Raw genomic sequence first — 24,486 nt, forward strand, 5'->3', positions numbered from 1 at the left:
GGGGGGGGGGGGGGTCGTTTGTTGGGGTGGTTGTTTTTTGGTTTGTTTGTTGGAATGTTGGGGCGTTTGTTTTGTTTTGTTTGTTTGTTTGTTTGTTTATTGTTTGTTTGTTTGTTTGTTTGTTTGTTTGTTTTTTTGTTTGTTTGTTTTGTTTGTTTGTTTTATGCCGGGTTTAATTTTTCTTTTTTCCTTTGTTTTGTTTGGGTGTTTGAGGATCTTTGGTTGGTCTCAGTTGGGTTTGTTAGTTGAGTGTGCTTGTTAAAGTTGATTCTTTGTTTTATCTAATTTTAGTTCTCATAACATCTCTTTTGTCGTTCGCTTTTAAATTTCTAATAGTTCTAGTGTATAAATATTTTATATGTATGTTAGTGTTTAAAATTTTTATATAAAAAATGTAAATCTGTATTTTAATTCAGTCTTTGGACTGCGACAAACAGATGCTTTTTACAATAAACCAGTAATAATAATAATAATGAATAAAGAAGTATTGTGTTGATTTAAAGAACTGTACTTTATCAGTATTTATTATTTATTCATAAATACCTCAGTTTCGCTATTCCTATTGGTGGATAGCGCATCACGTGGGGGTGTTTAAACCTTTGATAATGACCAGTGTTTATACATGTAACCGGTTGTGAGTGGATATTCCGCGCTAGTCTTGATGCAAGACGTTTCTTGTTACGGACAACCCAGACCCTGTGGCTTGCTGGAAGTTGTGGTGTGAATGGACAATCAGGCTGATGCAGTAAAACGTCTTCTAGGTGAGAGCATAAAGACATGGCGAACCAATCTTACAGGCAACAATAATAATCTGGGCAAGGTATGTAGAAGAGGAGATATTTTCCAGAGAATCCTCTGTCTCTGCTGCTGTTTGTTCTTGCACTGATGCCCCTGTCAATGATTCTGAGGAAGGTAAAAGCCGGTTATGAAATGAAGAGAACCGATGTAAGATCAACCATCTGCTTTTTTGGACGATTTGAAGTTGTTTGCAAAGAAAGAGGCGGAGATCAACTCTTTGATGCAGATTGTCAGGATTTTCAGCGACGACATCGGGATGCAATTTGGCCTTGAGAAATGTGCTTTAATGACAATGAAGAGGGTACATTCCAATGGCATCGCTCTGCCAGATGGTGCACAGATGAAGGCTTTGGGTGAAGAGGAGAGTTACCAGTATCTTGGTGTACTTAAATCGGACCATGTTCTTCATGAGTAGACACAGGTAAGGATGAGGGCAGAACACATCAGACAGGTCAAGAAATGTTTGAAGACTAAACTGCCTGAACGAGGGGAACAAAATTGATTAATACATGGGTTGTGACTTTGATGAGGTACAGTGCGAGTATAGTCGAGTGGACTAAGGAAGATCTAGATGTCATGGACAGGAGAACAAGAAAACTGATGACCATGAATGGTATGCTTCATTCGCGGGCGAATGTGAGCAGGCTTTATCTTCCGAGGTCAGAGGGCGGTAGGTTCTTAAAGGAACACGTTGCCTTGGATCGGATGAGTTGGTCTATGAAAAGCGTTTGAAACCGTTTGTTATGAAGTGCATATGGTTAGAAAGATGTTTTATAAGTAGAATACAATGATCCACACAAGTTTCACTCAAAATTGCACGGTTTTCATTTTACGTCGCGAACTAACACAGGCGGCCATGTATGGGAGTCAAAGTTTTGACTCCCACAAATGGCCGACCGTGTTTGTCGACGAGGTAAAACAAAAACCACGCAATTTCGAGGCATATTTGTGTACATGTAGATCACTGTATTCTACTTTTACAACATCTTTCTAACCATATCGATTTTATACAAATGGCTACAGGATGCTTTTCAAAGCCTGTAAGTTTAATATAAATCTGTGGACAATTTGAAAACGTACCCAAATCATTTAAGTTCCTTACACTTACATTTGATGTATGCTGGCGATGAGTGATTTTCACCAAATGACAAACAAAATTTTATTACAAATATTCAGACGATAATTCATTCAAGACAGTCACAAAAACAAATTCAAGTTGGTCCCTTAATGTGGGTAATCCTGTTGTTCTTATAATACATGTACTCTAAAAAATATTTCATGTACATAGAACAATCCCTTGCGATCATCATAGCCTCACTTTTATGGAATGTTAACAGAAAGGTTTCGCAAGTCTACAGATACACGTAGCAAGTCTACAGATGTTGCCGATACATCGACACTTTGTGTGTTCACATGACTATCGTATTTTCCACTAAGCTTTGATAATTTCAAATTTAAAATATCACCAAACCAAGTCCATGTATCTAACTATAGAATTCTAAAGTGAATTTGAATAAATACTTATATTAAAAGTGGTTTATTGATTTTTCAATGTGATTATGTTCACTGAATTACATGTAATGTGAATAATACAGAAAACACACATTTACCTTGTACATTCTATCTAAAGCATAGTATAGATTCAAAATTTAACATTCTTCAACTCGGTCAACCTTGCTTATGTGGCAATTCTGCAATACACCACATTTTGTTCAGATTTATAATTGTGAAGAAAGCCTTAGCAACAAGTATCTTATGTTGGCTTTCTTAGTATTAAAACAATAAACTACATAAGTCCCAAGTCTCCTGGTAGACTTCTGAAATTAAATGAATAGAATAAAGTTTGATTGGGATTCTACCGAGTCCATCACCTCCACTTTGGACTTAAATGAGATAACACTTTCCACCAGAGTGACTATGTATAGTGAAGATGTTCCTACGACAATGAAGCTATGTCTAAAGAAATGTTGAACCGCACCAATTTAATTATACATGTACATTAAACATTACCATATCAGATTATACTACCACAAGTAGATATATATGTACCTAAATCACGAGATTGACAATTGAAAAATGCAAACAGTAAGTAGTTTATAGGTTTTCTCGGTCAATTTCAGCAAATGAGCAGCCGACTTAATTTTCTTGCGTTCGAATTAAAGCTATTTATATGCCTTTCCAGTTTTACTGAGTTTCAAATGAAGAATTTGGGCATTGTTTGAGGCATTCAAATTCTTTTAGCACTGTGTTCAATTCAGCAAATCGTCATTTTTTTTCGAGACACAAAATCATCATTCAATTTAGCAAAACTGGTTCGACCAGAGATTTTACTGTTTTAATTATTTCAATTTATTAAAGAGGCGATAAATTTCACTAAATGAGAACTCAAATAAGTATGACTTTAAACAAAATAAACTGTACTAAGCAATCGTTCGAACCTTCACTTTAATGCAGGCAAACCTGATATTTCTTTAGTTATGTTTCCAGTAGACTTTACATGGGGCCCTATGAGGTTTTTTCCTTCATATTTTTCATCTTTATTATACTTTATTATTATTACTATTTGTTTATTTATTTATTATTTACTTATTTATTTATTTATCTATTTTTTTTGGGGGGGGGAGTGACCTTAATTGGTTTGCTGACCAAAGACCTATGTTTCTATTGTTTTTTTTTTTTCTCTCGATTTTTTCTTCTTCAAAACCATCAATCTGTTGACACGCTAGACATTTTGGCATAAATTTTCAAGCGCCAAAAGGTCGACAGTATTTATGCCTTTAACATTCTTAAGGAGAGCCAAGTTTGACCAAAAAGCGTTTTTAAGATTGCACAAATTCCAGAAATGACTGCCCAAAAATGAATTTGAATGCCAAAAAAAAAAATAAACACGCGCCTCAAAAACTCCTACAAATTTAAATGGCCCATGATGAACTGTGATTTTTTGTGACATTGCTGTAAATCCCGGCCCTGAAGGTGTAAATAACTCAAACTCAGCAGAAGCTAGTCCAAACTCTGCAAATTCCTACTCACGGAACAAGCTTCTCAGTCTCCGTTATGCCCCATCTACACGTGCTACAACTCTGCTGCCTTCCTGTATATTATCATTAAAGAACCTTGGCCTTTTTGTAAATCCCAGCACTGTTTACCGACCTACACATCTTGGTAAAAAAGCTGGTTGCCGTAGAACTGTTCATAAACCCCCTGTACCCGAAGTTACACTCCCTTCTGTTCCAGTACCAGTGACTACAGTCAAATCTCAACTCAGCCTTTGTGTTCTAAACACACAGTCCATCTGTAACAAGTATGACGATTTTGCTGATTTTGTTCTGCAAAAAGATCTGGACCTTGTTGCCGTTTCAGAAACATGGCTGAGACCAGACGACAACTTAACATGTCGTCAGTGTACCCCTGCTGGCTACTACTTTCATCACATCCCAAGACCTCACAAGACTGGTGGAGGAGTTGCAATACTGTACAGATCTACTTTATCTGTCTCTGTGAAAAATAATGACGTCCAGTACACAACTTTTGAATCTCTTCATGCTGAAGTTTCCGGAAACTCTAAATCTGTTTGACTTGTCATTGTATACAGACCTGAAAGAGATTCAAACGGCCAACATGTGACTTTCTCAAGTTTTCTAAGGGAGTTTGAGAATTTGATTTTGGAATATCTGCTTCATCCATCGGAAATCATCATCACCGGCGACTTTAACATTCATGTTGATGACGTCCACAACACCAATGCAAACCAGTTTAAGCATCTACTTCAAGCTTTTGGTCTTACCCAGCATATCAAGGAGCCGACTCATCGTCTCGGTCATTGCCTGGACCTTGTCATAACTCGTGAAATCTCCCCACCAATTGTCTCAAACTTTGTTATTCTACCTGGATTATCTGACCATTATGCAGTCATGTGTAACTTGAGTCTGTGCAAGCCCAAAGTCCCAACCGTCACTATAAAGAGCCGACAATGGAAACATGTGAATTCTCCCGAAGTGTTCCACGACATAGGCACTCATTTAGCAAATCTAGAAGTTGATCATGACTGCTTGGATTCCTATGTCAGCCAATATGAGAGTACGGTCAGTGACATCTTGGATAAATACGCACCTTGGAAAACGAGATCAGTCAAGGTCCGAACTGAAGTCTCCTGGTTCAATGATGATATTCGTACAGCGAGAAAGATTTGTCGTCAACTGGAGCGGAAGTGGCGGAAAAATGGCAAATTGGCAATACAACGACAAGAATATCGCAACCAATGTAAAGTAGTTAGGAATTTGATCAACCAGGCAAAGATCATCCATTATTCATCTCAAGTACAAGAATCCTCAGGAGATCAAAAGAAGCTCTTCAAGATAATTGGTAAGTTGTTGCTCAAACCCAAAACCCCTGTCCTTCCATCCACCTACAATAACCAGGACTTAGCAAAGACATCCGCTCATCATTTTCATCAGTCCCTTACAACGTGCCGCAGACATTGCCACATCTTCAACCAGAGTGTAGACTATCTGTGTTTGAGCCTGCCACTGTTGCTGAGATTTAAAGGGTTATTATGAAATCTCCTTCAAAATCCTGTGAGCTGGATCCAGTATCAACATCCATGATAAAGCAAAACATTGATATATTTGGACCCTACATCACTAAGCTTGTAAACGAATCTCTCAGTTCCGGTTGATCCCCGATAGCCTCAAAGTTTCCTACATCAGGCCGCTCATCAAGAAACCAAACCTGGACAAGGAGATATTCAAAAACTACAGACCGGTTGCAAACTTAAAATATCTTGGAAAAGTCGTCGAACGAGTAGTGTCATCACGTATTTCTGATCACATTCATACTTCCAACCTGTCCGCATGTTCCAGTCAGCATACATGTACAAGCCTTTCCATGGGACCGAGGCTGCACTAGTCCGTGTGAGCAACGATATTCTCTCTTCTATGGACAATGGTAACCTTACAGCACTAGTCCTGCTAGACTTGAGTGCTGCTTTTGACACTGTTGATCATAACATCCTTCTCTCTCTGCTCCAGAATCACCTTGGCATAGAGGACACAGCCCTAGCATGGTGCAAATCGTATCTCCACAATAGAACTCAGCATGTATGTATTGGCACTGCGATATCCGACTTTGTTGTTTTGAACTATTCTGTGCCACAGGGGTCGATACTCGGCCCGCAGTGGTTTACGCTGTACACTTTACCGATTCGTGACATCATCCTCAAATTTAATCTGAATTACCATGTGTACGCAGACGACACTCAGCTATACATCACGTTTAAATCTTCTCAAGAAAACGCCAATGCATCTATTGCAAGACTTGAGAAAATGCATCCAAGAGATTCGATGTTGGACACAACAAAACTTCCTGAAGTTAAATGATGATAAGACAGAGTTCCTTTTATTTGGGTCACGTCAACAGTTAACTAAGGTTTCAGTGCCATACATCTCCATCGGTGATGCATCGATGACACTTCAGCCACACATCAACAATATTGTTCGTTTATCATCATATCACATCAGGAATATAGGTAAGATTCGCAAGTATTTGGACAAAAGTGCCACTGAAAAGGTCATTCATGCATTTGTTACTTCTCGTCTTGACAACGGCAATGCTCTTCTCTACAGTCTTCCTAACAACCAGATTTCCCGACTTCAACGGCTCCAAAATACTGCTGCCCGCATTGTGACACTGTCTAGAAAATCCTGTTCTATCACCCCCATTCTGAAACAACTACACTGGCTCCCTATCTCTCAACGAAACATCTTCAAGCTGATGCTCATTGTCCACAAAGCTCTAAATGGCAAGGCTCCCCACTATATTTCTGAACTGCTTCAAGTTTACACTCCATCAAGGAATCTTCGATCAAGTTCCATGCTTCTCCTCATTGAACCCAAGTCTCGACACTCATGGGGTGACAGGTCTTTTTCTTCAGCCGCGCCACGCATCTGGAACTCTCTACCACTTAATCTTCGATCTTGTGTTTGTACCGCAAAATTCAAGTCTCTTCTCAAAACTTATCTTATGTCACAGGTTTTCAAAGACTAATTTTGTTGTGTCTGTTTTTCTTTGTGTTGTGTTTTGTTTTTGGTTTTACTGCGCCTTAAACACCCAGCAGGGTGGATATGTGCGCATTACAAGTCTTATTATTATTATTATTAAAATTTGAATGATTATTTTGTTAAATTGAATGACTGGTCTTAAAACAAAATTGATTGACCCTTTTCAGTATTGTTTAAATTGGCTGCTCATTTGCCGAAACTGACCGAGAAAACCTATACTACTTGAAAAATGTCAAAGATACCTAATAAAAAACGTTTTTACTCAACAACAAAAACATGGATTAAAGACTTTTGAAACTGGTATAAAGTCCAATTGTAATAATATTTGCTTTACTTTTTTTAATTTTTGTTAAATAATAATGAAATAATGTAGGCAAAGACTGAATGTTTCACAGGTTAATGCTTACATTGTGCACAAAATGTGGGCATTTGTAAGACAAGTTTGACAACAAATGATACATGTGCATTGCAGTTTTAATTTGAATATCATTTTAAACATTTGAAAAGCATTTGAATGCAAACTTTCTTTGCACAATGTAACTGTAATTGTTGCAACAACTATTAATGTGGTCTAGTAGTGGTTAAAGCAAACATATAGATTATTGCTATTATTTAAGTTCTTAGGGACAGAATTATTATTATTTTTTTGTTTATTTTAATCTTTTTTTTAAATGGACATACAAGCAAAGTGGAATAAAAATCCTTTCTTTCTTATAGCAGGGAATGATTAAGAAAAAATTAACAGGTGAAGACAGCTACAAATGTCACTGTCAAAATGGCATTAATAGGGTCCCTTTCTTTAGCTGAGTAGGATCTTGACGGGAGAAAGATTGTAGACAATAATTGGCTCAGATTGTTTCCTTTTTATTTGAATTATGATTTTGAATACAACGTTAGATTTTGGACTCTTTCATCAAGAGCCTTATGCAATGATTGCAATGACCAGTAAGACAGGTTGTACAGCAGTACTCGGCTGATTACACCAAGCAAGCTTAACTAAATAATAATAATAGTCATAAATAACAAACAGGTTTGATTATTTTTTGTATATAACATGTAAGTCCACTCTTGGTAAGGGGTTTCAAAATTATAAAAACTCAATATAACTTTGAATTTAGGGAGCCATAATTGGATTTATATCCCTACTCTAGTTTCATAATAATTACATGTACAACTCAGCAGTTTCATTTTGTCTCAACTCTTCAACCAGTGATCAATTATATATACCAGTCACATGGCCTACACATCTATACGGAGGGAATGAATGAGGATTAATTAAGAAGATCACATATATCCAAAGCATTTCAACAGACACTTAAGTAACCAACTCATGCCAATACTCCCATGTTGATTTTTCAGCATCATTCTGAAATGTCACTTACTGCGGTTGATTGCAGTGTTCACAGCACTTATAGTTCGCTTCACTCAAGCCTGAAAAACAACAACAAATGAAAAAGCTTAATGACAATGCTTGGTGATAGAAATTTTCTTGACCAATTTTTTTATTATTTTTAATACGTATTTTTTGGCAAATTTGACTTTTTGTTTTTCAACAGATGACCCAAGATGAAAAGTTTATCTTCAATCTGCGCACTTCCGGGTTTGATAACGAGGCTCTAAGTGTAAGATTTATTGTGGGATGTACTACTGATGTTGAATATTTATTGCATGTTGCGCTGAATAATCTGATGCTATGAATGATCACTGTGGAAAAGTTGCTCTGAAAGTAAAACTAAATTTGCTCTGTAAGTAAAACTAAAATTGGTAATTCAGAATCCACTGTCAGTCAACAATTTTATCTGCTAGATTATTTTCATGAACTGTATTTGGCCATGTAAAGATGCATTCTGGAAAGAACGCCAACGACAGAGACACACTTTCAGATGTAAATTTGCAGATACCGGGGTTTTAAGTGATTGGTCAAAAATGTTGGCACATGTTCAACATTCTCTGACACTATAAAGCATGGTTGGTCCAATTATAAGCCTCATAACAAATCAAAAGGCCTCGTAGTAGCCCTTAGTTTCTTTGGTATTTAAATCAGCGAGTTATTTCTGTTGAGCATCACCATGTGCTTTCAACCATAACAGTAGCATCTTCACTACATAGGCTGGCTGAACCTTTATTCTTTCTCTCAGTTTACACATTACACCTAGCAGCAGCCAGCAGCATTAGCCGTAGTTTGATGAGTATACCCAGCATGTTAATTTAGTTTTAGATTTGTCACTATGGTGTTTCCATTTGGCAGTAGTATACAGCTATACATGTATAGGTACACTACAGTGACCTAGTTTAATTACTTTGAGCCGCACACAAAACTGGTGATCCCATCGTTTGTAACTTGTTATTCATCATATTTAGAACAATAATTTGTAACTGCTCTTTATATATTTATCACTTACGACTACTAAAGTTCGTCAATTTTTTGTTGCCGATTCGAGAGCCTTTTCTTTTGATCATTGTCCACGCCCAAAGTCTTGTTTCATTATTATTCGTGGAGCCAAAATCCCCAATGATGCAGAATGTGGGCTGTTCAAGCTCTAAAAGTGCATCAGTGCCGTCAACACTGGATGTTAAGCAACAAGCTTCAGCTAAATGAAGAGAAAACTGAATTTGTCATTGCCTCTTCAAGCTGTAACATGTACATGTACAAACATCTTGCCCATCTGACTCTCACTGTAAACAACAGCACACTCCACCCATCAACTTCCATCCGGAATCTTGGTGTTGTCTTCGACAGCACTATGTCAATGAGTGGTCATGTCACATCAGTCTGCAAATCAGCTACATGTAACTACCAGCTCCGAAATATCAATAGAATCCGAAAGTACATCGATGCTGAAGCCTGTCATGCCACTGTTAGGGCACTTGTACTGTCCAGATTGGACTACTGTATCTCTTTGTTAAGTGGACTCAAGCAATCTGATTTAAGCAAGTTACAAATGGTACAAAACAGAGCATCCCGTGTCATCTTCTCCTACCCAAACCATGTCCCCACTTCACCACTGATCAAACAGCTGCACTGGCTCCCAGTAGAAAAACAAATAATGTTCAAATTAGCCTTAAACATGTGTAAGTGTATGTGTTTTAAATCTGAGAACAATGTGATACAAGACGTAAGAAATTGAGAAACTATAATGACGAGTAAAGGTTACTTGGAGTCAGTAACTCACAAATTTAAGAGTTGGGTTACTGAATTTGAGGATTAGTTTTACTGAATTTTGAAAATTGAATTTATTGTATTTTGAGGTGTGAATTTCGCTGGAGTGGCCACTGAAAAGAACTCAGACAGCAGAAGAATTGTTTTGTAAATAAATTGTGCTATTTTGTAAATCTAATCTTGATTGGCTTGAGTACAAATTTATTTCTGCAGTGGTTTAATCTTCCTGGAATGCAACCACAACCCCAATGGGTTGGTTGTGACAATCATCGTAACTTCAAGTCACTTTTTTGGCCCTTGTCTTTGTTATCTTTGTGTTGCGGTTTGTGTGTTTGTCAACAAAAGATGCATGGTTAGTCAAAAACTAATTTTAATTATTTCTTGCTAACAAAAAAAATTGTTTTAACTACATGTACAGTTCCTAATAAAATAGTGGACAAATCCAAAAACAAGGGGAAGTTGGTTTGAGTTGTCAATGTTGTTGAGTATACTTGTCCCATGGTTAGTCCCACATACAGGATGGTGATCAATTGAATGGAGCAAGGGAAACTAAAAGTATCATTGCTATCATTGAAATGAAGACAAAAGAACAACAAGAAAAGTCGTGTTTGGAAACAAGAATGCCCTGCAAGCCAGTCTGTTTCTTGACATTTGTCACATGTAGAACAGAGTGTTTTTTCCCCCACAAATTATCTTAGCCAGTGTTGTGCCATGTTGCGCTGCGGAAACTCTGCTATGTAGGTGGGAAAGACCGATGGGTTAAAACACTCGTCATACACACTACAACTACCCCCCCCCCCCAATTTCTACCCTTTCTGCATTACGTTATTAAAAAGAGATTTAAAGGCAGTGGACACTATTGGTAATTACTCAAAATAATTGTTAGCATAAAACCTAACTTGGTAATGAGTAATGGAGAGCTGTTGGTAGTATAAAACATTGTGAGAAACGGCTCCCTCTGAAGTAACATAGTTTTTGAGAAAGAAGTAATTTTTTCACGAATTTGATTTCGAGACCCCAGATTTTGAATTTGAGGTCTCGAAATCAAGCATCTGAAAGCACACAACTTCGTGTAACAAGGGTGTTTTTTCTTTCATTATTATCTTGCAACTTCGACGACCAATTGAGCTAAAATTTCCACAGGCCTGTTATTTTATGCATATGTTGAGATACACCATGTGAGAAGACTGGTCTTTGACAATTAACACTAGTGTCCAGTGTCTTTAATCATCGTCGAAGTGGGTTGGGTATAAGGCTGGGAAAGATGAGTTGGGAAGGATAGGTGAGGAGGGGTGAGGGAGGCAACACATCTTTTGTTTTTGCCATAACCTTGACATTTGGCCTAGGGTGTAAAAGCAATAGTTTCTTGGGGATAGTTTGGAGTTGATATGGCAAGCACATGCACATGCACTTCTCGAGATATTGCTCAGACAATATTTCTTTGATTCTAGTCATAATGACCTAAAAGTTTGCCATAGGGTGCAAAAGCAATAGGCTTCTTGGGGATCTCAAGACCAATCCACAAACCAAGTTTGATATTTTGAACCAAGTTTGAGTTGATATTTACTTCTGGAGTGCTCAGACACCATTTCCTTTGTTTTAGCCATAATTACTTTCTTTGTTTGCCTATAGTCCAACACTGGCAGACCTAGACTAGGGGGGGGGGGGGGTCCGAGACCAATCCACAACCAAAGACCGACCCACAAACCAAGTTTGGAGTTGATATGACAAGTTCTTCTCGAGATATTACCCTGACACCATTTCCTTTGTTTTAGCCATCATGACATTTTTTCTTTCTGCCTGGCCAGCATCAACAGACCTCTGTGGGCGGGGGACCCCAAGAATAATCCACAAACGAAGATTGGAGTTGATATGACAAGTACTTCTCGAGATATTGCTCAGACTACATTTCCTTTGTTTTAGCCATAATGATTAATTGCTTGCCTGTTGTCAAAAAAGGACAGACCACTGTGGGTGGAAGGGGGGGGGGGTCCAATGACCATTCCACATGAAATATTTTGAGGCCTTCTGAGTTATAATTTGTTATTTTGTTATTTGGCCCTGACCCCCCCACCCCACTCATCCAGTGGCCGAAGCAGGCAACAGCGCCAAGTATTTGGCTGTGTTTCTTAGAAAATACATTTAATAAGTTGATATGTTACCAGCCTGATGAACTTCCTTCATGATATTCGTCAAAAATATGGACAACAGACTGTGTTGGAAATTCGGAATTTGGAGAAATTGGAGATAAAAGCAGCAAGATTCCGCAACCATATAATCTTCAATCTGCGATGCTGTGACGAGAGTCTCTCCTCTCCCAGTCTACGTCTTAAATGCCCCATCAATACGGACAATGCACGTGACATCGTAAGGAAAGCCCAGAAAGACATACTACGAGAAAGAATCCGTGTAAACGACAACAAATTGGACCATTTCAACAAGGAAATAAAACGGAAAAATAACGTTTGTTCGAACGACTACCGGAAAATTTTCAAGAAACAACGAAATCTCATCTCGCGAGAACACACGAGACTACGTTCACGCAAACAAAATATTGAAAAACTCAACACCGCGTTGGAAAGAAAGAAAAACGATCACAATTAAACCAATCTCGCTGGACAACAACAACAACGCTGGGTGGTCAACACATCAAGCAAAGTCCTAAGCCAGGATGAATCCAAAGTACTAGCGAAAGGGCTGAATTTTGCGGTCGCACCAAACACAATTCCCAACGATGATTTTATTGTGGCTACCTAAGTTGCGTGCGAGGATTACCCGCCGGTGAAAAAGCCACGCTACGGTCAGAGGTAGCAGGTATTCTGCGCACCGCCAAGCCTCCCAAGAGCAACATCACTAAGGGGGAACGTGCAGCCATAAAATCACTGAAGTTGGACAAATCTATTCTGGTTATGCCAGCTGACAAAGGCCGGGCTACCGTCATCATGGACACAGTCAAATACACCGAACAGGTTCAGGAATTGCTCGGAGATACAAGTACGTATGAAATTCTCAATTCTGACCCTACTTCAAAATATAAACAGAAACTGGTTAAACTACTACAGGATCTTAAGAAAGAGAACAAGATCACAGACAGGCAGTACACCTATCTGTACCCTACTGCTGAGATAATTGTTCAAGTTCAACTCATAGACCAAACTGGTCTGCTCAGTGGTGCCTTAATTATGAGGAGAAGACTGCTTTTAGTAGGATCTTGTCCCGTCTCTTCTATATCGGCACTACCCAGTACATCTACACAGTAGCCATTTGTAATTCCAGTACAGAGGAATTGATCTACATGATCAATGACAATCTGTGAATGATCACAAAGAACTCAAAGGACACCGCAACAATGAAGCTTAAGTGCCTGCTCCTCGTGCTGGTAAGCCAATTGTTCACCTACATTCTTCTCCACCAACAACACTGGGCTGAAGTAGTTAACAATCCTGTCAACAATGGAACAGCTAAACGTCGCATTGTGCATACTGGCTTCTGTAAGGCTTGCATCCCCTATTACAACAACTCCACTGCTACCTTCAGTGTGACATTAGTAGCGTGTGGGGACATTGAGCGTAACCCTGGTCCAAATACAGAGCATATTCATCAAAGAGACTATCATTCACAGCAATCTAAAATATCATATACTTCAGCTCACTTTTTGGCTATTAGAACTACCTGCCCAAAACTACCTGTCTCTCAGCACACTTGGTTCACCATTAAAAACCTGCAGATTAACTCAAAACCACCTACGCACAGGGGTACCCGAGCTGGTACTCGCAAGGCCAAACATCGTCTGAATCACGAATCCACTGACTCGGACCACACATCCACTGACTCAACTCCAGTTACTCCTCCTGCCGATCATCCAATAAACGAAACAACTCAGCTTGGTTTAGTAAATTGCCAATCTGCTTGCAACAAGACTGAGCTCATCAAAGACCATATAAATGATTATAAGCTTGATATAATGGTTTTAACAGAAACTTGGTTTTGTTCGGACCAAGATACACACACCCATGACGTCACCCCCCAGAGGGTTTCAACTAGTGCACACCCCCAGAATAGGGCGAAGAGGAGGTGGTGTTGCAATTCTCTATAAATCAACTCTCTCAGCGTCCGTTGCCATGCCAGCCAATCAGCCTACTTCCTTTGAATCCATTCAAGCAGATTTCATCCACCACGGTAACGCCAAACACTTCCGTATCATTGTTTTATATCGTCCACCACCTTCCAAAAAAGCTAACGTTCCATTCAGCACGTTTATTGATGAGTTTACTGATCTGCTGGACAGCCAGGCACTGTTCCTCGGGAACCTCATCATTCTTGGCGATTTTAACGTGAACTGGGGTGATAACTCCACTGCCCACAGTCGACTCAGTGATCTCCTAATGCAGCACGACATGCAACAACTAGTCAACACCGGAACTCACACGTCTGGTCACATAATAGACCTTGTGATCACCCGACAACGTCATTCCCTCATACTATCCACCACAACAGCAAACTTCATTTCGGACCACTGCGCTATCCACTGCCAGCTTGACTTGGAGAAACCCAAATACATAAGGCGTCAGGTTACCTACATGTATCGCAAAATAAAGACAATAGACCAGGTCAAATTTAAACAGGACATCATCGCATCTTCCCTCTTCAGCAACCCAGTCGACCCCCTCATCGATCAGTACAACAACGTTCTCAGAGTACTGCTTGACACCCACGCTCCAACCAAGACCTGTTCCATCATTGTTAAACCTATGGTTCCTTGGTACAACGAGGACATTGCTTCAGCTAAGCGTAGGCGTCGACAACTTGAACGACGTTGGCGCTTAACGAGCCTCCAGGTTGACCGTGACATCTTCAAAGCTCAGCGAGAACTGGTTTAAGTTAAATTCAACAACCACAAGGCCAACTACTACTCTGACAAAATACGTGACTGTGGAGGTGACCAAAAAGCCCTTTTCCAAGTCATCAACAGTCTCATGCACAGGATAACCACTCCTGTTTTCCCATCATTCCCAAACGCCACAGCAATGGTTGACAGCTTCTCTGACTTTTTCAAAAACAAGATCATCAAAATCAGAGACAACATTTCCCTACACACTGAACCCTATGCTGACCCCCACGTTGAAGATTGTGAGTTCCACCAAGTTCCCCTCACAGCATTTTCCATCGCCTCGAATCAAGAGGTCACTAAAATAATCAAGAGCTCCCCCATGAAGACCTGTGCTCTAGATCCAATTCCATCAGCCATGGTGAAAGAACACATCGACGTGTTGGTTAAGCCCATAGCGGCAATAATCAACAGATCTCTTACCTCAGGTCACTTCCCAGATTGCTTGAAGAGGGCTCACATTACTCCAGTTTTGAAGAAACAGTCTCTCGACAAAAATGATTTAAATAATTATCGTCCAATTTCTAACTTATCATTTGTGTCGAAGGTTGCTGAAAAGGTAGTAGTCGCCAGATTGAATGCCCACCTCACGGAGTATGGCTTGCGTGATGACTTCCAATCCGCTTACACTAGTTTCCATAGTGTAGAAACAGCTTTGTTGAAAGTCCATAATGACATCATGATTGCCATCGACAACAAACGGGCGGTTCTACTGGTGCTACTCGACCTTTCAGCAGCCTTCGACACAATAGACCATAACATCCTTCTGCATAGATTACATTTTCAATTTGGGGTTCAGGAAACTGCCATCAACTGGTTCAAGTCATATTTGCATAATCGTACCCAGTCTGTTCACATTTCAGGGAATCTATCAAAAAACTCTGATCTTATATACGGTGTGCCACAAGGATCTGTTTTGGGACCTCTACTTTTCACCTTGTACATTTCACCCCTTGGCCGCATTGCCCGACACCATGGTCTCCACTCCCATTTCTACGCAGACGACACACAGCTGTACGCAACATTTTCTCACAATTCACCCAACGATGATATTCACACACTGCACATCCTTGAAACATGTCTGGACAGTATTAGCAGGTGGATGACAGCCAATTTACTCAAGCTCAACGCTCACAAAACTCAGTTTCTCATCATACGCTCACCACAACTCAGACAGGAAGTCAACATCTCTCACATACGCATTGGTGATGCCCTGGTCGCTGCTTGCTCTGATGCGCGTAACCTTGGTGTTACTTTTGACAGGTTTATGAACCTTGACCGACATATTACATCAGTCTGTCAATCTTCTTACGCGCATCTACGTCGCATAGCTGCAATCAGGGCCTCACTTTCATTTCACACAACTGAACAACTCATTCATGCATTCATCTCATCAAGACTGGACTTCTGCAACAGTCTACTTACAGGACTACCTCAGCAATCACTAAACCGTCTTCAAAAAGTCCAAAACGCTTCTGCCCGCTTACTCACCAGAACCACATCTTCCGATCACATAACACCCATTTTATATAATCTCCACTGGCTTCCTGTTAAACATAGAATACAATTCAAAATCTTGCTTCTCACATTCAAGGCCCTCCATGGGTTTGCACCTTGCTACATTACACATCTTCTACAGCAACGTAACATCAGACCAGGCCTTAGATCATCATCATCATCACACATACTATATGTTCCCAAAACTCGTCTGGCGAGTTACGGAGACCGAATTCTCTGGAATTCCTTGCCAGACGAACTGAGGGCCACACCTGATCTTTCTACTTTCAAACACAACCTCAAGTCTCATCTGTTTAATTTGACAGCTGACTAGCTTCCGGCGCCTTTGAACGGATCTATTCCAGATACTGCGCGCCTTATAAATGTTATGTTATTATTATTATTATTATTAATTCCCAGATTATACTGCACCCCCAAGATACACAAAAAAGACATCCCCCTAAGACCGATTGTGGATTGCATCGACTCCATCAGGTACAATCTCTCCAAAGATCTAGTGCAGCTTTTGGCCCCCCTACTCGGCCAGACAGATGTCATTGTAAGAACTCAAGACAGCTAGCAGAAGATCTAGCAGCTACTCGCGTCCTGGAGGATGAAATTTTGATTTCGCATGACATGGTATCTCTTTTCACTAATACACCGGTCCAACGCACATTGCAGATAGCCCGTGGTCGTCTAGATGCCGATCCCACCCTGAGAACAGAAGACTGGGTTTACTATGGGAGACCCCTTGTCAGCTATCATGGCCAACCTTTTCATGGAAGATCTGGAAGGAAAGGCAATTCCCCAAGCACCAGAGATGTGTAAGCCCAGTCTTTGGAAGAGATATGTTGACGACATCTTGGAGAAAGTAAAGAAAGGGACGACGGGCATGCTGACAGACCATCTCAACACCATCGATGATGCTGGCAACATCAAGTTCACGGTAGAGGAAGAAACAGAGGGAAAGTTAGCTTTCTTAGACACCATGATCGTCAAAAAACCGGACGGCAGCGTCCAGCTCCAGGTGTACAGAAAACCTACCCACACCGATCAATATTTGATGTTCAGCTCACACCACCCGGTACAACACAAACTTTCAGTAGTGAAAACTCTTTTGGATAGGAAGGATAACATCGTTACAGATGAGGAGGATAAGATCAAGGAAACTCAACATGTCAAAACAACACTGAAGAATTGTGGCTACCCGAATTGGACATTCGAAAAAGTAGAGCAAGACATCATAAGGAAAAACGACAAATCACAAGAAGCCCAAGGGAACAAGCCAACCAAATCCACGTTAAAGGTGTATCAGAGCGGATACAAAGATCTATGAAAAAACATGGAGAGGAATGTCCTGTCAAGCCTCATCGCACACTCAGGCAACTTCACATCCCAAAGACAAGATCGAAAAAGAACAGAAATGTGGCGTGGTATACGAAATTCCATGCCAGTCGTGTCAACTATCTTACATCGGGGAAACGGGGAGAAAATTTGGTACTCGGTTCGAAGAACACAAAACAGAAGTCAACAAACTAACATCCGGCACCATGACGAGGGCAAGAAAAACATCCACAATAGGAAAAGAAACCAAATCGGCCATAACAGAACATGCTAGGGACAACAATCACGTGATGAATTGGGCGGACAGCGCAATTCTACATAAAGAGGGTGACAAATATAGACGATGGATCCGGGAAGGTCTCTGGATAAGGAGGCGACGATCTACTCTGAACAGAGACATGGGAGGGTATGAACTATCACACATATGGGACCCCCTTATACCCCAAGTTCCACCCCGGGGGAGGACACACTTGGCCAAACCACTATCCAGTGGCCGAAGCAGGCAACAGCGCCACCAACCGACTGGTGGTGCCTCGTTCTGAGGATGACTAGTGAAACTAGTCGAAACGCAAACAAAATTACGTGAGTATTTGGCTGTGTTTCTTAGAAAATACATTTAATAAGTTCATTTGGCAAACGCTTTGAACTTTTTCTACTTTCAACCATTGGAGGCAACCACCATCAAATGGTTATTCAACCGTTTCTATTTGGACAGTAATGTGCCGATAAGTCAAAACTATGAGAACAAACCATTACATTGAAAGAAAATCATGTAAAGTATTCATCCTATTACAATGGTTTTGGACATTCACTATGACTAAACATTTTCTTACCCAGCTTCTTCTTCTAACAAGCAAAGCAGCTTTGGAACTCGAAATCCCTTGTCAGTCTGTCTCACCAACTCAAGCAAAACCAGCAGCTTTTTAATTCCAATGCACAGTCTGTAAAAATAATAAATCAAATTCCAAGTTAAACAGCTACACATTTTACTTGTTATACTGTTATATGAATATAATTTGGGGCCAAGTAAAGTAAGGTGTACATTGTACCTACAAGGTCATTCATACCCATTATGACCTTGTAGCGACCTAAATCGTGTATATATTTATTTACTGTTAATATTTGGTTGCTTTTGGCACAACATACCATTGTAGCTGAACTTGACCCAACTGAGCAAAGAGCTTCACATGTTTGGAAAGGAAGAGTGAAATCATACATGAAGCCTGCAGAGAAACTTTGTGAATAGGGAAGACATATGTGTAGCCACGAAGACAGTTCTGATTGTTGTTTTTTTCCCAGGACATGGGTGCATCAAACAACTTTGTTAATGTATGTAGAAGCCTTAAGTCAAACCAGTACATACTCACAATGTTTCAGATATCTGTAATAGTTAAGGCGCAATCATTCGAAAATGAAGAGCACTTTTATGGGACAGGCTATGCTAAAACCATTGGAGGCATGTTTTTGTTTAAAATGAAAATTTGGACTGGAGAGAGAGGGGAGGGCAATGCATGAGTCGCACTCGTTCAATATTAAAAATTTAAAATACATGTACTAGATCACCAACACGCAATGTATGCTAGACTTCTTTTTATTGATTTTAAAGCTCTGCATTCGATACAATATCACCATCTAAACTATAGCGATAATAATAACTAAATAATTACTTAAACCATCTCAGCTCCCTAGGAGTATACTGCCTGTGCAACATTAATATGCGCTACTCGGCTTTAAGGAACGTTACAAAATTGGTAAGAAACCAAAATCGTGAGGATCACAGATTTACATAAAACCTACACAGTCTAATGATGATGATAATAGAAAACATCCCTTGAAATATTTCTGTCTGAAATGTCATATTTGATGAGAAATAAATAATCTTATTTCACGTTTTGAGTTTATCGCTCAGTGAGCATTTTATTTTTGTTTTGCATCGATGCAATGCAAAATTTGTAATCGGTTTTTCACTATTCTCTCGTGACCCAGATGGCCAATCGATTTTAAAATTCTACAGGTTTGTCAGTTTATGTTTATGATGGATTACATAAAGTGCTTCCACCTCCAGCAACTGTTTTGTTAGCAAATAACTATTCTGTAATGTTCCTTTAACCAATCACAAGAACTATCTCTGCCCTCACAGGTAGCCATTTACCCCTGGGTGGAGAGAAGCAATTATAGTTAAGTGTCTTGCTCAGGGACACAAGTGTCATGACTGGGACTTGAACCCACACTCTGCTGAACAGAAGCACCAGAGCTTGAGTTCGGTGCTCTAGCTTATCTGCTTTGCCACGGCACCCTAGACATGATTGCATTTGTGCACAAATGCTGAGCTGTTTCGACCCATAATTTTTTCAAAATTTTAAATATTTTTGTATTCCAAGCAGTTATGCAAATCATGCCTTTTAAACCATGCTCAGTTAGCTATTTACATGTACGACTTAAAGGTGCTAAAAAAAATTGTGATGATGACAATATTACATCATTTCATAGTTTACAAGAACTTGCCACTATCTAAACAACCTACATGTACAAAGTTTCAACATGATCGCACCAGCACTTCGGGAGTTATACGACTTCAAAAAGTACACCATTAATGCCACGTCACGTTACCCTCGATGTCGTCATTTATCTAAAACTTTGCACATACATGTATGATGGCTGCTTGACGGTCAAGCCTGACCGTCAAGCCTGATGATCGAGCCAGAAGCTACTTTCACCACAAACCTTCAAAAAGTTCATTTTGAAGAGTTTTCAACCTACCCTTAGAGGGCGCTTTATGTATCGTGTATTGGTATTTTTTCAAATTAATTAAAATAGCAACATTTAAGATGATGTCATGTGACAGGTGATAAGGTCATCATGACATCATTGTTTTAGGATAATGGGATGCTATTGGCCCAATGACCAGGGGACTAATGTAAAGCGCATTGACACAGTTATTGTGAGAAGCGCGTTACATAAGAATTTGTTAATAGCTGTTCCGACAGTTCAGTCGAAACAGCTATTGTAATCGTCAAGATTTTTATTTTTTTAGCTGTTCTGACAGTTCCGTCGAAACAGCTATTGTAACCGTCAAGATTTTTATTATTATTTTCTTTCTTTCCTCAAAATCGTATTGACTTAACCCTTGACTTTAAAATATGTCAAATGTCAAATTAGAATTACCAGAAAGAGACAAATCATATACCATATGAAAGCATATGGCCTAACTTAATTTTTAGATTTAATTAGATTAACATTCTTAATTAATTATTCACGTGACAGCTGTATGAATATTTAATTAGGCAATATTGTTCCCATCATATCTCAAGAATTAAACATCCGATCCCAATTTTTGTTTCGGTAATGGACTTGTTCAGTATTGTAGTAGCCCTATATAGGACTTTTCCTCTGTACACAGATACAGAGTCCTAACTATTAAGGCCCATTTCTGGGGTGGAAAAATTTCAAAGCTTCATAACTCAAATCTTACCTGCAACAAGCCACTAATTTCAACAGATTCACATTCCATGGCGGCATACATGTATCTGCAGTGGGTTTTGGTCCTCATATTTTCCTCACAAATCCGTCATTTTCGTGAAATAATGCAGCTTCCAACGTTAAAAAATTCCTGTTTCGATCATTTTCTCAGTGTTGTCGTGCGTACGCGTATACATTAGCATGCAAGACGCATGATGCAAGCTTAGATGCATAAATTCTTGGTCACCGTATTTTGACTGCACAGCGTTAACACGCAACACAATTCAAAATTTGCGCGTCATGCGTCTTGCGTACACACGGCAGACTGTGAGAGTACGAACAAAAATGGGAATTCCTTAACGTTGGGAGCTGCATTATTTCATGAAAATGACGGATTTGTGAAGAATAACTTACGATCAAAACCCACCGCAGAAAAACATATGCTGCCATGGAGTGTGAATCTGTTGAAATTGGTTCTTCCTTGAGTTATGAAGCTTTTCTTTGAGTTATGAAGCTGTGAAAATATTCCACCCCAGAAATGTACCCTGATGTCCAGGACCTCACTGTAGTACAAAACGAAAGTGTAAGGCCGCCAGGGCTAAGTATTGTAGATGTTATTCATGGCCTAAAATGTTCAGTCACGTCAGCATACAATGTACGTTTGCGCGTTTTATTTTCTATGTACAGAGCATACATTATGGCACTAAAAGTGGAAACGTTTTACAGGTCAAAAACACAATAACTGACAGTAACTTCAAAATAATTTATCTGTTTGTTTTCTAAACTTCATATTATGTGTTGACAAATTAACTGATTCTAATAAGAGATGTTTCAGTCCATTAAAAGCAATCAAAGTACGTCAATAATTAACGATTAATTAAAAATCTTGGCGTCATGGGTACAACGTGATACTTCATAAAGGGGATGCAGTCGCTTTTATAGCATTGATACACCTTCTCCATGGTTAATGTAATACAATGTTCATCTTCATGGGTTGGGGAATTCTTGAGGGGAGTCTATAACGTTGTCATGAAGCTGGCAACTTTTTGTTGGTTTTCTAACCGCGTTCTGGACCTACATGTATTACTTTGTACATACATGTACTACATAGGATTTGTACACAACCAATAGGCCAACATTGGATTCCTACGATGGTTCAGGGTTTTCGTTAAAACGAGCATACGTTTTAATAGTTTTTTTGTAAAAGGCATTGGATTGGGATAAGTTACATACCATCGTGTACCTTATGAAATTTATTAGTACGAAAAACACAATTTTAAGACTGTGATGTCATCACGTGTTAATTTATGCTAATTAGAAGCTTTAATGAGTTTTTCTTTGCAGCACTATATCTGAAGAAGTGTACGACCGATTTCAAAGGTTTTTTTTCAGTAATAGACTCATTATTTTAGGCATAGGAGATTTGCCTCAGGTAACCGTGACCCCGATTTGACCTCTACTTCCGGGTAAACCGGAAGTTGGACCATACCTCAAGAGTTACACAACCGTTTTAATTTTTTTTTCTTCAGTTAGAGACTCCTTAGGCATTACAGTTTGTTGGGGAAAATCTGTGACCCCATTTTGACCTCTTCTTCCGGGTCAACCGGAAGTGGGACCATTCCTCAAGAACTACACAACCGATTTTCAATTTTGTTTTAGTTATAGACTACTTATAGGCATTAAATATTAACTTTGAAAACCGTGACCCCATGTTGACCTTTATTTCTGGGTCAACCGGAAGTGGGACCTTATCTCAAAAACAACACAACCGATTTTCAAACTTTTTTCAGTTATGGACTCCTTGGGCATTCAAAATCGAGCATGGGTTACCGTGACCCAGTATTGACCTTTACTTCCAGGTTAACCAGAAGTGGGATCATATCTTAAGAACTACATAATCGATTTTTGGACTTGGGTTAAATTTATTCAACACAATGACCATAACGTCATGTTGACCTTTATTTTTTGTGTTAAAGCTCCTTTTGAGTTAGTATCAGATACAAGACCAGGTAATCACATGTCATACAGTTGTAATGTGTGCGTTTTATTGTAGCATAGAAAACTTTTATTAACAAAACATTCGGGAACATTTGTTTGTGACGACATCATCATAACGTCATTTCATTATTTACAGGAACTTACACGTATGTACCAATATCTAACAACCTATTTTGTTTCAACGTGATCGCACCAACACTTCAGGAGTTATACTACTTCAAACAGTGCACCTTTAATGTTACATAACGTGACCTCTGATGATGTCATTGATCTGGAACTTCACACACACATGCTGCCTGCCTGAGGATCAACAGGTGTGTAAATATTACAGTGATTACAAAGAACTTCACCACACAGATCTTCAAAAAGTCCATTTTGAAGAGTTTTCAACCTGCCGCTAGTAGAAGGCCCTCTTGTGTATCAGTACGTCATAAGTATTTTTGTTAACTGCCAACCCTTGCCAGACACTAACATCAGTAAAAGCAACTTCATAACTTTTGCCACTTTTGAATTACAAAAATTATTATTATTACTTTTGAATTATTTTAAAAATAAAACAAGCTTCAGAACCCTCAAACTTTCGGGGATAAATTCAGCTTGCTTGGTTAAAATACAAAGTGATGAACAAGGTTAGAGCGTCACAACTCCAAGTTGTACATGTATACTCCTTATGCCGATTCAGTCGCCAGACTTTATATCATCCCTAAAACATCCATTGAAATATTTCTGTCTGAAATGTCATATTTGATAAGAAATAAATAATCTAACTTCGCGTTTGGAGTTAATCGCTCAATAAGCGTTTTATTCATTTTTATTTTGGCATCGATGCATGGCAAAATTTGTAATCGGTTTTCACTGTTCTCTCGTGACCCAGATGGCCGATCGATCTCAAACTTCTACAGGTTTGTCAGTTTATGTATAATATGGTGGATTACATAAAGTGCTTACCATATTTTCCTGCGGATAAGACGCGTCTTATCTGACTTTTTAGGCCCAAAAAACATTGGTGCGTCTTATCTTTCGGTGCGCCTTGTCTGCTGACGTTTGATTTTTTTTAATGATCACTGCATGAAGTAAAAAATACCTTCTTGTCCAGTTCAAATCAACGGTCAAACAAGGCTATTCAGACACTGAGACCGTATTTTCGTTCGAACAATGCTGCAATCCCCCAGACGGTCCTTTTATTCCAACAATGCCGCAACATGTTTATTCCCCATGACCGTGCTTTCATTCCAACAATGCCGCAATGCGTCTAGCTTTCGGTCCAACACACGTCGGCGTTGTAC

At 39.3% G+C, this 24,486-nt stretch overlaps 1 protein-coding gene across 2 annotated transcripts in view; it reads right to left on the bottom strand.

Annotated features, from left to right (window-relative positions):
• Positions 1-1,786: 1,786 nt before the first annotated feature.
• The window catches only part of LOC139939476 (vesicle-fusing ATPase-like), a 220,769-nt gene continuing 198,069 nt past the window's right edge, over positions 1,787-24,486 (bottom strand). The window contains exons 24-25 of one of the 2 annotated variants that reach the window (XM_071935430.1): positions 18,577-18,684; positions 1,787-8,285 (exon numbers count right to left, since the gene is read on the bottom strand). In XM_071935430.1, coding sequence (XP_071791531.1) covers positions 8,276-8,285; positions 18,577-18,684 — 118 coding nt within the window. In that variant the 3' untranslated portion in view covers positions 1,787-8,275. The remainder of the gene's footprint in view (positions 8,286-18,576; positions 18,685-24,486) is intronic. The other variant, XM_071935429.1, reaches the window with a different exon arrangement.

The sequence above is a fragment of the Asterias amurensis genome, chromosome 7 (assembly GCF_032118995.1).
Source record: "Asterias amurensis chromosome 7, ASM3211899v1".
NCBI lineage: Eukaryota > Metazoa > Echinodermata > Asteroidea > Forcipulatida > Asteriidae > Asterias > Asterias amurensis.